Source organism: Pan troglodytes, chromosome 18, assembly GCF_028858775.2.
Source record: "Pan troglodytes isolate AG18354 chromosome 18, NHGRI_mPanTro3-v2.0_pri, whole genome shotgun sequence".
NCBI lineage: Eukaryota > Metazoa > Chordata > Mammalia > Primates > Hominidae > Pan > Pan troglodytes.
Genome location: NC_072416.2, coordinates 7,554,502 through 7,569,098, shown reverse-complemented (window position 1 = coordinate 7,569,098; position 14,597 = coordinate 7,554,502). Strand labels below are relative to the sequence as shown.

Genomic DNA, 14,597 nt, shown 5'->3' with positions numbered 1-14,597 from the left:
AGCCACTGGGTCCTCAGCCTCGAGTTGCCACCTCTAATGCAGGCTGGGGCCAGGCACAGTGGTTCACACCTGTAATCCCAGCATTTTGGGAGGCCGAGGCGGGCAGATCACTTGAGGCCAGGAGTTCGAGACCAGCCTGGCCAACATGGCGAAACCCTGTCTCTATTAAAAATACAAAAAGTAGCCTGGCGTGGTGGTGCATGTCTGTAATTCCAGCTGCTCGGGAGGCTGAGGCACGAGAATTGCTTGAACCCAGGAGGTAGAGGTTGCAGTGAGCCGAGATCATGCCACTGCACTCCAGCCTGGGTGACAGAGTGAGACTCAGTCTCAATCAATCAGTAAAGCAGGTCGGGCTGTGTCTACTGAGGCTCTGACTCCTGGCGACAGAGCCGGGGGACCTGATGCCATTTGAGGCCCCCAGGCCCCCTCCCTAGTGGTTCCTCTGCTCTGAGTACATCCTGGGACACAAAAAGATGGCTGTTCAGGCTCAAGCCTGCGGGCTCAGACCCAGGAAGCCCTTGTCTGGTCCCTGGGAGTACTCTCAAACCCAGCCCTGGAACTCTGAGGAGGAACCAGGCAGCCTCCTGACCTGCTGGTTCCATTTTTCCTTGCTTGCATCAAGAGCCTCATATGCAGACCAGGCCAAGAAAATGGGGCTCTGTGAGACTGCTCAGGATTGTCCCAGACTCTGGCATCCCCAGCCCAGAAGGAAAAAGCTAGGGAAAAACAGCCTCAGTCGACTCGAGGTGACTCGTAGAGGCTTGCAAAACCCATCTAGCAGGCAGCCCCTGACCCACAGCGTGGACAAGGCTGAGGGGGTTGTTTCTGCTGCCAGCCAAGTACTGGGTCCTCATTCAGGCCCACTGGTGAAACAGCCAGAAAGGCCCGAATTGTATAAACAATGTAAATGAGCCAGGCACGGTGGCTCATGCTTGTAATCCCTGTACTTTAGGAGGCCAAGTCAGGAGCATCCATTGAGCTCAGGAGTTTAAGACCAGCCTGGGCAACAGAGAGAGACTCCATGTCTACAAAAAAATTAAAAAATTAGTTGAGGCCGAGTATGGTGGTTGACACCTGTAATCCCAGCACTTTGAGAGGCAGAAGCAGGCAGATCACCTGATCAGGAGTTCAAGACCATCCTGGCTAACATGGCGAAACCCTGTCTCTACTAAAAATACAAAAATTAGCCAGGCATGGTGGCGTGCGCCTGTAATCCCAGCTACTCGGGACGCTGAGGCAATAGAATCACTTGAACCCAGAGACGGAGGTTGCAGTGAGCCAAGATTTTGCCACTGCACTGCAGCCTGGACAACAGAGCAAGACTGTTTCAAAATTTTAAAAAGAGTATAAATGATCTGAAGTCTGTTTCAGGGACGCTGCTCCGAACCTCCAGTTCAGTCCTTGAACCACAAAGGTGTCTTTGAAATTTGACTGAGGTGTCTTTCTTTCTTTCTTTCTCTCTCTCTCTCTCTCTTTCTTTCTTTCTTTCTTTTCTTTCCTTCTTTCCTTCTTTCTTTCTTTCTTTTTTTTGAGACAGAGTCTTGTTCTGTTGCCAGGCTGGAGTGCAGTGACTCAATCTCGGCTCACTGCAACCTCCACCTCCCAGGTTCAAGCAATTCCCCGGCCTCGGCCTCCCAAGTAGCTGGGACTACAGGTGTGTGCCACCATGCCCAGCTAATTTTTTGTATTTTAGTAGAGACGGAGTTTCACCAGGTTGGCCAGGATGATCTCAATCTCCTGACCTCGTGATCCACCTGCCTCGGCCTCCCAAAGTGCTAGGATTACAGGTGTGAGCCACCGTGCCTGGCCTGACTGAGGTGTTTCTAAAAGTGACCCTGATTACCCCCACCCCACACATACACTTTTTTCCGGTTTTAATTTGAGACAGGGTCTTTCTCCATCTCCCAGGCTGGAATGCAGTGGTGCGATCTCAGCTCACTGCAGCCTTGACCTCCTGGGCTCAAGCGATTCTCCCACCTAAGCTTCTCAAGTAACTGGGACTACAGGTGCACACTACCACATCTGGCTAATTTTTGTATTTTTTGTAGAGACAAGGTCTTCCTATTTGCCCAAGTTGGTCTCAAACTCCTAGGCTCAAGAGATGCTCCTGCCTCAGCCTCCCAAAGTGGTGGGATTACAGGTGTGCACTCCTGTGCCTGGGCCCATACATAAACATAACTAGAGAGGATTTCTTGCTCTCATTTCACAGATGATGAAACTGAGACTCAGAAATACAGAGTGGCTGGCCAGGCATATTGTGGCTCATACCTGTAATCCTAGCACTTTGGGAGGCCGAGATGGGAGGATCACTTGAGGCCAGGAGTTCGGGACCAGCCTGGTCAACATAGTGAGAAACCATCTCTATTTAAAAATTTGAAGAAAATATAAAAAGATTATATTTTTATCTTTTAGCTACATAGAGGAGTGTGTAGCTCCTCTGTCACACTGTCACAGGGTCACACTGCTGGTTGGTGCAGTCAGGATCTGAACCCTGTCTGACTCCAGACCTGAAGTCTTTCTCCTACACAGGCTGCCCTCCCAAGTGATCCTGGGTAGTGACTTCACGTCCGGGACCTTGGTTTGCTCATCTGGGTAATGAGCAGGTGGGGCTGGATGGCTTCTGAGGCCCCTTCGAGGGCCAGCGGCCACTGCCCTCAGCACGCGTGTCCGTGTTACCCTCTGAGTAAGAAAAGGGAGGGCTGGGCGTGTACCCTCGGCTGTCACTCAGGCCCTTTCCCTTTTCCGGTGTGTGTGTGGGGAGGGGGGATATCTTTGTGTTCCTGGCTCAGGCAGGTGGCTGCTGTCTGTGTCTGCATGGGCAGGACAGGGCTGTGTCTCGGCCTCCATCAGTGGGGCTGATGGCCCAGGGGTGCCACGTCTGGCTGCCCCGATGCGGCTCATTACCGAGATGAAAAGCTGGACCAGCCTAGCCGGTTTCCCAGCACTCCTGGGACCCGTCCCCTTTCCTGCAGGTTCCTGCCCCACCCACATTCCTGCTGGCTTCCTAGCATGGGGCTCCATAGCTCTCCAAGGGGCACACATGGTTGATTCCTGCGGCCAGCTGGATGGTGGGGGGAACACAGGACCGCAAAGCTACAGGGCAAAAACGCTGAGACTGTGCCTCCGGAGGCCTGGATTCCAATCCCAGCTCTGCCTTGCTTGCTGGCAGTGCAACTCTGGCCAAATGATGGAATTTCTTTGTACCTCAATTTCCCCATCTGTAACTGAGTGAATTGCATGGTATATGAATTCCATGCAATTCACTCACTTAAAGTTGTAATCCTCCAACTTTTGAGAACAATGCTACTTACTTAGAGGCTGGTAGGATTGATGAGCTAATATATATGTGACTTGCTTCGCAGTGGGCAGGACAAATAGCTCTCTAGGAGTTAACTAGCGTCTTCCAGGCTGCTGGGGGATTACCTGCAGCTGGCCAGCTTCCCTGGAGAATGAGACAAGAGGCAGGACCTGACTCAGGAGAGAAGAAACAAACCCCTATCATTTCTAAATGGCACTTGCCTTTTTTTTTTTTCTTTGAAATGGAGTCTTGCTCTGTCGCCCAGGCTGGAGTGTAGTGGTGCAATCTCGGCTCACTGCAACCTCCACCTCCTGGGTTCAAGCAATTCTTCCACCTTAGCCTCCCGAGTAGCTGGGATTACAGGTACCTGCCATCATGCCTGGCTAATTTTTGTATTTTTAGTAGAGACGAGGTTTCACCATGTTGGCCAGGCTGGTCTTGACTCCTGACCTCAGGTGATCTGCCCGACTCAGCCTCCCAAAGTGCTGGGATTACAGGCCTGAACCACCATGCCCAGCTGCCTTTTTTTTTTTTGTAGCAGCTTTACTGTGATATAATTCATATATCATCCAGTTCACTCATTTGAAGTGTTCAGTTCAGTGTTTTTGTTTTTGTTTTGAGACAGGGTCTCACTCTCATTGCCCAGGCTGGAATGCAGTGGCGAAATCTCGGCTCACTGCAGCCTCAACCCCCTGGGCTCAAGCAATCCTCCTACCTCAGCCTCCCGAGTATCCGGGACTACAGGTGTGCATCACCATGCCCAGCTAATTTTTTGTATTTTCAGTAGACATGGGGTTTCACCATGTTGCCCAGGCTGCTCTCAAACTCCTGGTCTCAAGCGATCTGCCCACCTCGGCCTCCCAAAGTGCTGGGATTATAGGTGCGAGCCACCACGCCCAGCCCAGTGGATATTAATATAGTTACAGAGTTGTACAACCATCCCCACGATTGATTTTAGAACATTTTTATCACCCCAAAAAGAAATCTGATACCCCGTAGCAATCACTGTCTATTTTACATCCTCCTGGGCCATGGCAACCACTCATCCACTTTCTGCTCCTGTAGATTTCTGCATTCTGGACATTTCTTATCAATGGAATAATATGTGAGCTTTTGTGTCTGGCTTCTCTCACTGAGCATAACATTCTCGAGGTTCCTGAGGCTGTAGCAGCTGTCAGTCCTGCCTTCATTCTTTGGCCGAATAATACAGATAGACCACGTTTGGTTTATATTTTCATCAGTTGATGAATATTTGAGTTGTTTCCACTAAAAAGTGGAGGCCAAAAGGCTAATATGAATCATGCTGCTATGATTCATCTATGTACAAGTTTCTGTGCAGGCGTAGATTTTTTTGTTTTTTTGTTTTTTTTTTTTTGTTTTTTATTTTCTGAGATGGAGTCTTGCTCCATCACCCAGGCTGGAGTGCAGTGGCGCCATCTCAGCTCATTGCAACCTCCACCTCCCAGGTTCAAGCGATTCTCTTGTCTCAGCTTCCCGAATAGGTGGGATTACAGGCACATACCACCACGCCCAGCTAATTTTTTTGTACTTTTAGTAGAGATGGGGTTTCACCATGTTGGCCAGGCTGGTCTCGAACTCCTGACCTCAGGTGATCCACCTGCCTCAGCCTCCCAAAGTGCTGGGATTGCAGGCGTGAGTCACCGCATCCAGCCCAGACATAGGTTTTCATTTCCCTTGGATAGATATTTAGGGGTGGGCTGGGTGCAGTGGCTCACGCCTGTAATCCTAATATTTTGGGAGGCTGAGGCAGATAGATTGCTTGAGCCCAGGGGTTCAAGACCAGCTGGGGCAACATGGCGAAAGCTCCGTCTCTGAAAAAAAAAAAATTAGCTGGGCACGGTGCCAGGCGCCTGTAGTCGCAGTTGCTTGGAGGCTGAGGTACAAAGATTGCTTGAGACTGGGAGGTCAAGGCTGCAGTGAGCTAAGATTGCACCACTGCAGTCCAGCCTGGGCAACAGAGTGAGACCCTGTCTCAAAAAATAATAAGGCTGGGCGCAGTGGCTCACACCTGTAATCCCAGCACTTTGGGAGGCCAAGGCAAGTGAATCACCTGAGGTCAGGAGTTGGAGACCAGCCTGGCCAACATGGCAAAACCCCAACTCTACTAAAAGTACAAAAGTTAGCCGGGTGTGGTGGCACACACCTGTAATCCTAGCTACTCAGGAGGCTGAGGTAGGAGAATCATTTGAGTCTGGGAAGTGGAGGCTGAGTGAGCCGAGATCATGCCAGTGCACTCCAGCCTGGGCAACAGGGTGAGACCCTGTCTCAAAAAAATAAATAAGTAATAAAAATAAAAAAATACATAGGGGTGGACTTGCTGGGTCTTATGGTGACTGCTTAACTTTTTGTGGAATTTCTAGACTGTTTTCCACAACTGTGCACCATTTTGCATCCCCACCAGCAAGGCATGAGGGTTCCAATTTCTCCACATTTTTGCCAACACTTGTTATTGTCTTTTTTATTATAGCCATTGTAGTGGATGAAAAGTGGCATCCCGGTGTGGTTTTGGGCTCTTGGCATTTTAAATTAATCTGTGAAGTACCTACTGTGTGCTGGGAGCCCTGTAAGATCGTCACATGGAATTGTTAAGGGCCTAGAGTCCTGGCTCTGCCATCTAATTGCTGGGTGACTTTGGGAGAGTTATTTAACCTCTCTGATCCTCAGTTTCCACACCCATAAACGGGGATAATAATACAATTACCTACCATGCTAACACCCAGCTCTCAGGGTTGTCATGAAGATTGAGTCAGAAACAGTGAGGAGCCTGGCACGTAGAGAGTAAGTATTAGCTCGTATTACGATGGTGGAGATTGTTATTGGTGTGATTTTCCTAGCATCCCCATGAGTAACTTCTAGCCCAGTCGATCACGTGCCTCTGGAGTGAGATTGCTTGCGGGGAGAATCGCGGTTCACCAGCTGTGTGACCCTGAGCAAGTGCTTTGATGTCTCAGAGTCTTGGTTTCTTCATCCCCTTCTTCAAAGGGGCACACGAACCTCCCCGGGGACTTAGGGCAAGGATGATATTGAGCTGGTGCCTGTGAATATGTCTGAGGTCTGGCAAAGCCCACAGCAAGTGGCAAATGCCCAGGATGCCTTTGTGGTCATCGCCAGAGGACAGATGGAGAAGCGGAGGCTGTACGAGGGTAGGGCACTTGCCTGAGGCTGTCTAAGCAGCAAGCGGCCCAGTGGGCCTTGGGCCTGGCCTGTCTGCTCATAGCTTCCTGCTACCGCTCACAGCTTTGTCCCATCAGGAGTCCAAGGTCCCTGAGGCAGTGGTCATTGCCCCACAACTTCCATGTCCTCTGGGGGGCTTCGGCTGGAACAACAGGCCCAGCCAGGATAGAGTCCAGAAGGTGGCTTTTCTTGCATCTGCCACAATCCATGAAAGGGCTGGTTTGGGAGCTGGCCCTGTGCCTGAGGTGGGACTGGGCCCAAGAGAGACAAAGGCCCCCACTTGAGCCACAGTACAGACCCTAACGATGCACTGCAGAGTCAGGGGTTAAATATTTGGGGTGAGATTCACCGCCTCTAGGTGCAGCTGGCCTGGCAGATGGTCAGTGACTGGGGTGGGAGTGTGGGGGCCCAGAAACTCACATTCTCCATGTGGCCTGCCCAACCAGGAAGTGGGGGGTTAGGGAATGAGGGAGGAGTCGGGTGGACCCCTGACCTGGCTGTTCTAGAAGCCCACCTTATCCCTTCTTACCGAGATCCTCCATCCAAAGCCCCCCGCTGCTAAGCCTTCCTGGCCACCCCGCCAAACACTGGCTTTCTCCACTGCAGGACTTGTCAGTGCCTTTGCTGGCTCATGAACATATCAAGGATGGGGTTTTCCTAAGTGCCTTGACCAAGGAAGAATAAGACTTGTAAGAGTTGGGTTCCTGGGACCCCACTTTGGGACAGGCTGCCCCCAGTTGACCTTGCAGAAGGTATGGCTTGGGTCCTGTTCCCTCAAGATCCCCCAGCTCTGGTGTATCCAGGTCTGCCACAAAGCTGGCCCTTAAGCAAGGTTTGGAACCTAGATGGATGGATCCCCAGCATGTTGGCTGCTGCCATTTCTGCCCCCAATGCCCCCAACATCAACAGCACCTGCAGTGCTGGTCCATGACTCCAGTAGGTGTCCAGGTACCCTGGGGAACCTGCAAAAATAGTAATAATAATACAGCTTCCTGGGCCCAGCTCTGGAGACCTGGGTTCAGCAGGTCTGGGTTAGTGGCCGGGAATCTGAATTTTTCATGCTAGGCCCCAGAACCTTGACCTGGGGAGCATCACTCTAAAGGGCTGGTGGTCCCCTCTGCCTTGACAGTCAAGAACCCCGCCCTGGCCCACCCCACGGGACGTGCCAGGACCTGCCTCTCTATGGCGTGTCCTCATTGGAGCCTTCTGCACAGGAACACCAAATTCTTCCTTTTGCTTTAGCACCCAGCCGACACCACCTCCTCCAGGAAGCCTTCAGTGACCACCACTGTCCCCACCCAGCCAGTCCAGAGGTTCCCCTGGGCATCCCCAGCCTCCATGCCTGCCTCAGTCTCGTGACTGTTTCTATAAATACTGATTTCCTCCTGGTCTGTGGAGTGGATCAGGGAGGGAGAGGCTTGTCTTTGTGAGGTGCAGGGCCCACACACAGCAGGTGCTTAATGAGTGTGAGTAGAAGGCAACTTCTGCGTGCCTAGCCACTCAGGCCCCACTGTGGGTCTTCAGTGGAGACAGGGGAATTATCATCGCTGGCTAACTGGGTGACAATGGCCAAGTTGGTTTGCCTTTCTTTCTTTGTTTAAAGAAAACAACAGAAGGAGGCTGGGCATGGTGGCTCACACCTGTAATCCCAGCTACTCAAAAGGCTGAGGCAGCCGAATCACTTGACCCCAAGAGGTGGAGGTTGCAGCGAGCCAAGATCATACCACTGCACTTCCAGCCTGGGTGACAGAGTGAGACTCCGTCTCAAAACCACAGAGGCAGAGCTGGGTGACCTCTAAGGCTCCTTGACAACTAAAATCACAAACCTTTGTTGAGACTTATTCTGTGCCCGGCTCTATGCACAGTCCTTTGGCAGTGTAACCTCACTTCCATTCATAACCCCTGCCACCCTGGCCCCGGGAAAGGACTGTTACTCTAGTCCATCGGATTGGGAGACAGAGGCACAGATAGGCAAGGGAGCTGGGCCAAGTCACACAGCCACTAAGTGGCTGATGGGAGCCAAGATCTGAACCCACAGCTAACCCCAGGGCCAAAGTCTTAACTAACTCCCATTAGAGCATTTTCCAGAGTGGTCTGTCTGTGGTTCTGGGGGACGGGGGGCAGTAGACAAATGTGACAGGAGGGGACACAGAGACAGTGAGGGAGAGGGCCAGTCTGCTTTCAAGACTTTTTTTTCTTTTCTTGTTTTTTTTTTTTCGAGATGGAGTCTCGCTCTGTTACCCAGGCTGGAGTGCAGTGGTGCAATCTCAGCTCACTGCCACCTCCACCTCCCAGGTTCAAGCAATTCTCCTGCCTCAGCCTCCCGAGTAGCTGGGACTACAGGCGCATGCCACCACACCTAGCTAATTTTTGTATGTTTAGTAGAGATGGGGTTTCACCATGTTGGCCAGGCTGGTCTCAAACTCCTGATCTCAGGTGATTCGCCCGCCTTGGCCTCCCAAAGTGCTGGGATTACAGGTATGAGCCACCACACCGGGCCTCAAGTCTCTTTCAGGCTCTCTGAGAAGATCAGGAGAAAGGCTGGGCCTGACGCCACCACGGCTGTCACACCTCCTGACTTGTAACAGCGGGCAGCCCAGTGTCACCACGGAACCCAGTGCCACTGCGTTCCCATGAAATTTATTTTGGCAGCTAATTCACTCACGGTGAGGGCTTCTGATTTTCTGATTAAAATGGGGAGAGAAGTTACCTTTGTAAACACATTTAACTCTAAAATAAAACGAGTAGGTTGAAAGAAAAATATCAGGTAATTAAAAATAAGACTGCTCACACAAAAGCTTGTTCCCGAACGTTCATAGCAGCGTGATTCTCATGATGGCCCAAAGGTGGAAATGGCCCAGATGGTTGTCAGCTGTTGAATGAATAAGCAAAATGTGAAGTAGCCACGTGATGGAATATTATTCAGCCATAAAAAGAATGAAGTTCTAATAGATGCTGCAATATGCATGAAGCTTGAAAACATTATGCTGAGAGAAGGCAGACGCAAAAGGCCACGTGTTGTGTGATTCTATTTATATGAAATGTCCAGAATAGGCAAATCCATAAAGAGAGAAAGTAAATTCCTGGTTGCCAGGGGCTGGAGGGGGTGGGGAATAGGGAGTGACAGCTTGTGGGTGTGGAGCTTTGGGGTGATAAAAATGTCTGGAATGAGATAGTGGTGATGGTTGCACAATTCCGAATATGTAGTACTAAAAACCAGTGACTGTGTATTTTAAACAGGTGAATTTTACGGTATGTGAGTTATCTCCCAATTTTTCAAATATGGTGCGTTTTGCCAACATGGCAAAATAGAAGCATTAGAAGCTGGGTGTGCTGGTGGTGCCAGTGGTCCCAGCTACTCAGGAGGTGGAGGTAGGAGGATTGCTTGAGCTCAGGAGTTCGAGGCTATAGTGAACTATGATCACGCCACTGCACTCCAGCCTGGGTGACAGAGTGAGACCCTATCTCTCACAAAAAAATATGTAGTCAGGGCCTGGTGGCTCACATCTGTAATCCCAGCACTTTGGGAGTCCAAGGTGGACGAATTGCTTGAGCTCAGGAGTTCGAGACCAGCCTGGGTGACATGGTGAAACCCCCTCTCTACCAAAAGAAATGTAAAAGTTATGCAGGAGTGGTGGCATGTGCCTGTAGTCCCAGCTACTTGGGAGGCTGGGCTAGGAGGATTGCTTGAGCCTGGGAGATAGAGGCTGCAGTGAGCCATGACTGTGCCGCTACACCCCAGCCTGGGCAAGAGTGTGAGACTCCGTCTCAATAAAATGAATGAATGAATGAATGAATGAACGAACGAATGAATGAATAAAAATAAAAAATAGAAGCATTAGAGAGAATGATCAAAGTGGAGGCTGGCCGGGCGCGGTGGCTCACGCCTGTAATCCCAGCACTTTGGGAGGCCGAGGTAGGTGGATCACTTGAGGTCAGGAGTTCAAGACCAGCCTGGCCAACATGGTGGAACCCCATCTCCACTAAAAATACAAAAATTAGCCAGGCTTGGTGGTGCATGCTTGTAATCTCAGCTACTGGGGAGGCTGAGGCATGAGAATCATTTGAACCCAGGAAGTGGAGGTTGCAGTAAGCTGAGATCACGCCACTGCACTTTAGCCTGGGTGACAGAGCAAGACTCCATCTCAAAAAAAAATGGAGGCTGACCGCCTGCCAGGCGCTGCCTTGTCTCTGTAGCTTTAGTGATGTTGCCCTATGGGAACAGCCCAACTACCTCAAAGGCTCTGTGGGCAGCTCCTGCTCAGAGCGTGGGGCCGGGGCCAGCCAGAGGATGGGGTGCTGGTGGGGACACAGCCCCCACCCACCAGGCACCCCGCCCATCTCCCCTCGGCTTCTGCCCGCAGCATCTCTAACAAGGAGCTCTCGGAGCTGATCGAGCAGCTGCAGAAGAATGCCGACCAGGTGGAGAAGAACATCGTGGACACAGAGGCCAAGATGCAGAGTGTGAGTGCCCCCACTCCCACCTGGGTGCCCCGTGCTGCCAGCCCTGTTCAGGACCAGGATCTGTTTGGAATCGGTGATTCTCACCCAGGGGTGATTCTGGCCCCGAGGGAACATGCAGAGACATTTTGGTTGTCACTGCTTGGAAGGAAGGTCCTCCTGGCGTCCACTTGGGGAGGGGAGACAGGGATGCTGCTGAACACCCTACCGTGCACTGTAGGGCAGGGGTGCCGAGGTCAGGAAGCCCTGCTCTGTGAGAGGAACCTGGTCATTGTCGTTAATACTAGTACCTCCCGGATACTAAGTTCCTCCCGCTTCCTGGGCCCTGTGCAAAGCGTCTCCTGCCTGGAGGAGTGCCATGGGGTCAGGCTCTAGGGAAACAGCCCAGCCTTGTCCTTGCTGGGTGACCTTGGACAAGTGAGTCGTCCCACCTCCCCATGAACGAGATTCTCTCTAAGCAGGCAGGAGTGATGGTTCCCATTTGGCGGGGTGGTTGTAAAGATTAAATGAGATTATGCAGGTATAGGACAGGGCTATTATCGTCAATATCATTCTCACTGCTCATCCTACTGCTGCCAGCACTCAGGGTGCAGGTCTTTCTCCACCTTTTTTGGAGAAGAGAGATAAAATAGCTGGGCAAATCACTTTCCCCTCTCTGTGCCTCAGTTTCCCTTTCTGTAACATGGGGATAACAACTGCCCAGTGGACTCAACGGCATGAAGCCTCTGTACCCTGAGGGACTCACGAGCCGCTGGAATGGTCACCTTCTCTTTAAACCTTCCACCAGCGCCAGCCCGGTGCGATAGGGTTGATGCCTGTTTTGTACCCTGGAGCAACTGAGGTTTAGAAGGGGCTTGGATGATGAGTCAGTGACAGAGATGGTGCCAGCATCGGCCTGCAGGTGGAGTTACCAGATTTAGCAAATAAAATACGAGATGCCCAGTTACATTTGAATTTCAGAACACAAATCATGTTTTAGTAGCAGGAAAGCCCATGTATTATTAGGGAAAGGCTTATGCTAAAACATTATTTATTGTTTATCTGAAAATCAAGTGTAACTGGTGATCTGTATTTCATCTGGTATCCCTATGTGGGGGCGACTAAGAGGTGGGACCAGGCCAGGTGCGTAATGGCTCACACGGCCGTAATCCCAGTACTTTGGGAGGCCGAGGTGGGTAGATCACTTGAGGTCAGGAGTTTGAGACCAGACTGGCCAATGTGGTGAAACCTCATCTCTACTAAAAATACAACAATTAGCTGGGCGTGGTGGTGCACACCTATAATCCCAGCTACTCAGGAGGCTGAGGCAGGAGAATTGCTTGAACCCGGGAGGCGGAGGTTGCAGTGAGCCAAGATCGTGCCACTGCACTCCAGCCTGGGCAACAGGTAAGACTGTCTCAAAAAAAAAAAAAAAAAAAAAAAAAAAAAGGTGGGACCAGAGGAGTGGGAGGCTGAGGGTGGGGAGGTCAGGAGGGAGCTCAAGGTCTGCCCCGCCAAGCTGCTGTCCCCAGGCCCAGCCATAGGTATCCAACCCTCTTGGCTGCCCCTGATGGCCCAGTTGCCCACCCTCTGAAGGCCTGTCCACAGCAGCCAAGAGACCCAAGCGGGTAGGTGGGCTGGGGTGGGCACAGTCCATGGGGGTGTAGGTGGCAGGTAAGTGGAGACTGTTCTCTGCCACCAGCTGTCCCCTGCAGGGGCCCCAGGAGTGGGCCTTGCCCTGGCCTCCTGCCTGGGGCCCCGCCCTCCATGCCCCCCTGGGCCTCCACCTCCTGCCTCCCTGGCCTCTGCCTGGCCACCCCACACCTGTTCCCTCCCATCAGCTCCCCTTGTCATTTGCAGTTACATCCTCTGCCATCTGAGGCCCCCTGTGGTGGTGGATTTTTTTCCTTCTTAAATGGAAAACATCTTTTGGGGGTGTGTCTCTTTTTTCCTCATAACAAAAATAATGTGTTCATAACACACATTTCACGATGGATAAACAAGCATAACAAAGTGAATTAAAATCATGAGCCGGGTGCGGTGGCTCGCGCCTGTAATCTCAGCACTTTGGGAGGCCTAGGCAGGCAGATCACCTGAGCCCAGGAGTTTCAGACAAGCTTGAACAACATGGTGAAACCTCGTCTCTACAAAAAATATGAAAAATTTGCCAGGTGTGGTGGTGTGTGTGCCTGTAGTCCCAGCTCCTTGGGAGGCTGAGGTGGGAGGCTCGCTTAAGCCCGGAAGGTTGAGGCTGCGGTGAGCAGAGATGACACCACTGCACTCCAGCCTGGGCAGCAGAGGGAGACCCTGCCTCAATCAATCAATCAATCAATCAATAAAGTCAGTCATGTAGAATTCCACCACCAGAGGTATCTACTGACTATTAACATATTGGTGTATATCTGTTTGACCTTTGTGTATGTGTGTGTGTGTGAGAGAGAGAGAGAGAGAGAGAGAGAGGTAGAAAGAAGGAGGAGGGTTTAACCTTCTCATTTTATTTCCCTGAAGTATTGACTCAAAATAGGTAATTTTGAACCATTTTTATTTTATTTTTTTGCAGAGACAGAGGTCCTTGCTATGTTGTCCAGGCTGGTCTTGAACTCCTGGCCTCAAGCCATCCTCCTGCCTCAGCTTCCCAAAGTGCTGGGATTTACAGGCATGAGCCACTGTGTGCTTGGCCTGAACAATTTTTTCTTTCTTTCTTTCTTTTTTTTTGGAGACAGTCTCACTCTGTTGTCCAGGCTGGAGTGCAATGCTGCTATCTCGGCTCACTGCGACCTCCACCTCCCGGGTTCAAGCGATTCTTCTGCCTCAGCCTCCCAAGTAGCTGGGACCACAGGCACGCACCACCACGCCCAGCTAATTTATTTATTTATTTATTTTCAGTAGAGATGGGGTTTCATCACATTGGCCAGGCTGGTCTCAAACTCCTTACCTTGTGATCTGCCCACCTCAGCCTCCCAAAGTGCTGGGATTACAGGTGTGAGCCACTGCACCCGGCCTATTTTTTTAACTTCAACTGAACCCACTTGAAAAAAGAAGCTAGGCTTTGAAGACTACATGGATCACACAATCTTTTTCTTATGTTCTTTTTGCTAAAGATACTACTATTTATTTCATTTCCCAGTTCTGTTGAATTTTCCATTTTTTTTAATTGAGGGGAGATTCACATAACATAAAATTAACCATGTAATGTGTACAAGTCAGTGGCATTTCATACATTCACAATGTTACACAACCATCTCCTCGATCTAGTTCCCAAACATTTCCCTTACCCCAGAGCGAAACCCCACACCCTTAACAGTTACTCCCCACCTCCCCTTTCCCCCTGGCAGCAACTAATCTGCTTTCTGTCTCTGTGGATTTATTTATTCTGGATATTTCACATAAACAGAATCATACACTGCATCACACATTTATTCAAATGCTAAACACGCAGAAAACCGTACAGCGAACACCCATATCCCACCACCTGATCCTACAAGGAACGTCTGCTGAATTGCCTTTATCATGTATCTGTCCGTGTGTGTGTGTGTGTGTGTGTGTGTGTGTGTGTGTGTGTGTGTGTGAGATTAGATATATCAGTCCCTATAATTTTTTATTTTTATTTTTTATTGAGACAGGGTCTTGCTCTGTCACCCAGGCTGGAGTGCAGTGGCGCAAT

General features: G+C 50.8%; 1 protein-coding gene across 1 annotated transcript in view; it reads left to right on the top strand.

Moving 5' to 3' along the window:
* The window catches only part of PPL (periplakin), a 53,076-nt gene that overhangs the window by 13,812 nt on the left and 24,667 nt on the right, over positions 1 to 14,597 (top strand). Inside the window, exon 2 of the mRNA XM_016929355.4 lies at positions 10,858 to 10,957. Within this exon, the coding sequence (XP_016784844.2) occupies positions 10,858 to 10,957 (100 nt within the window). The remainder of the gene's footprint in view (positions 1 to 10,857; positions 10,958 to 14,597) is intronic.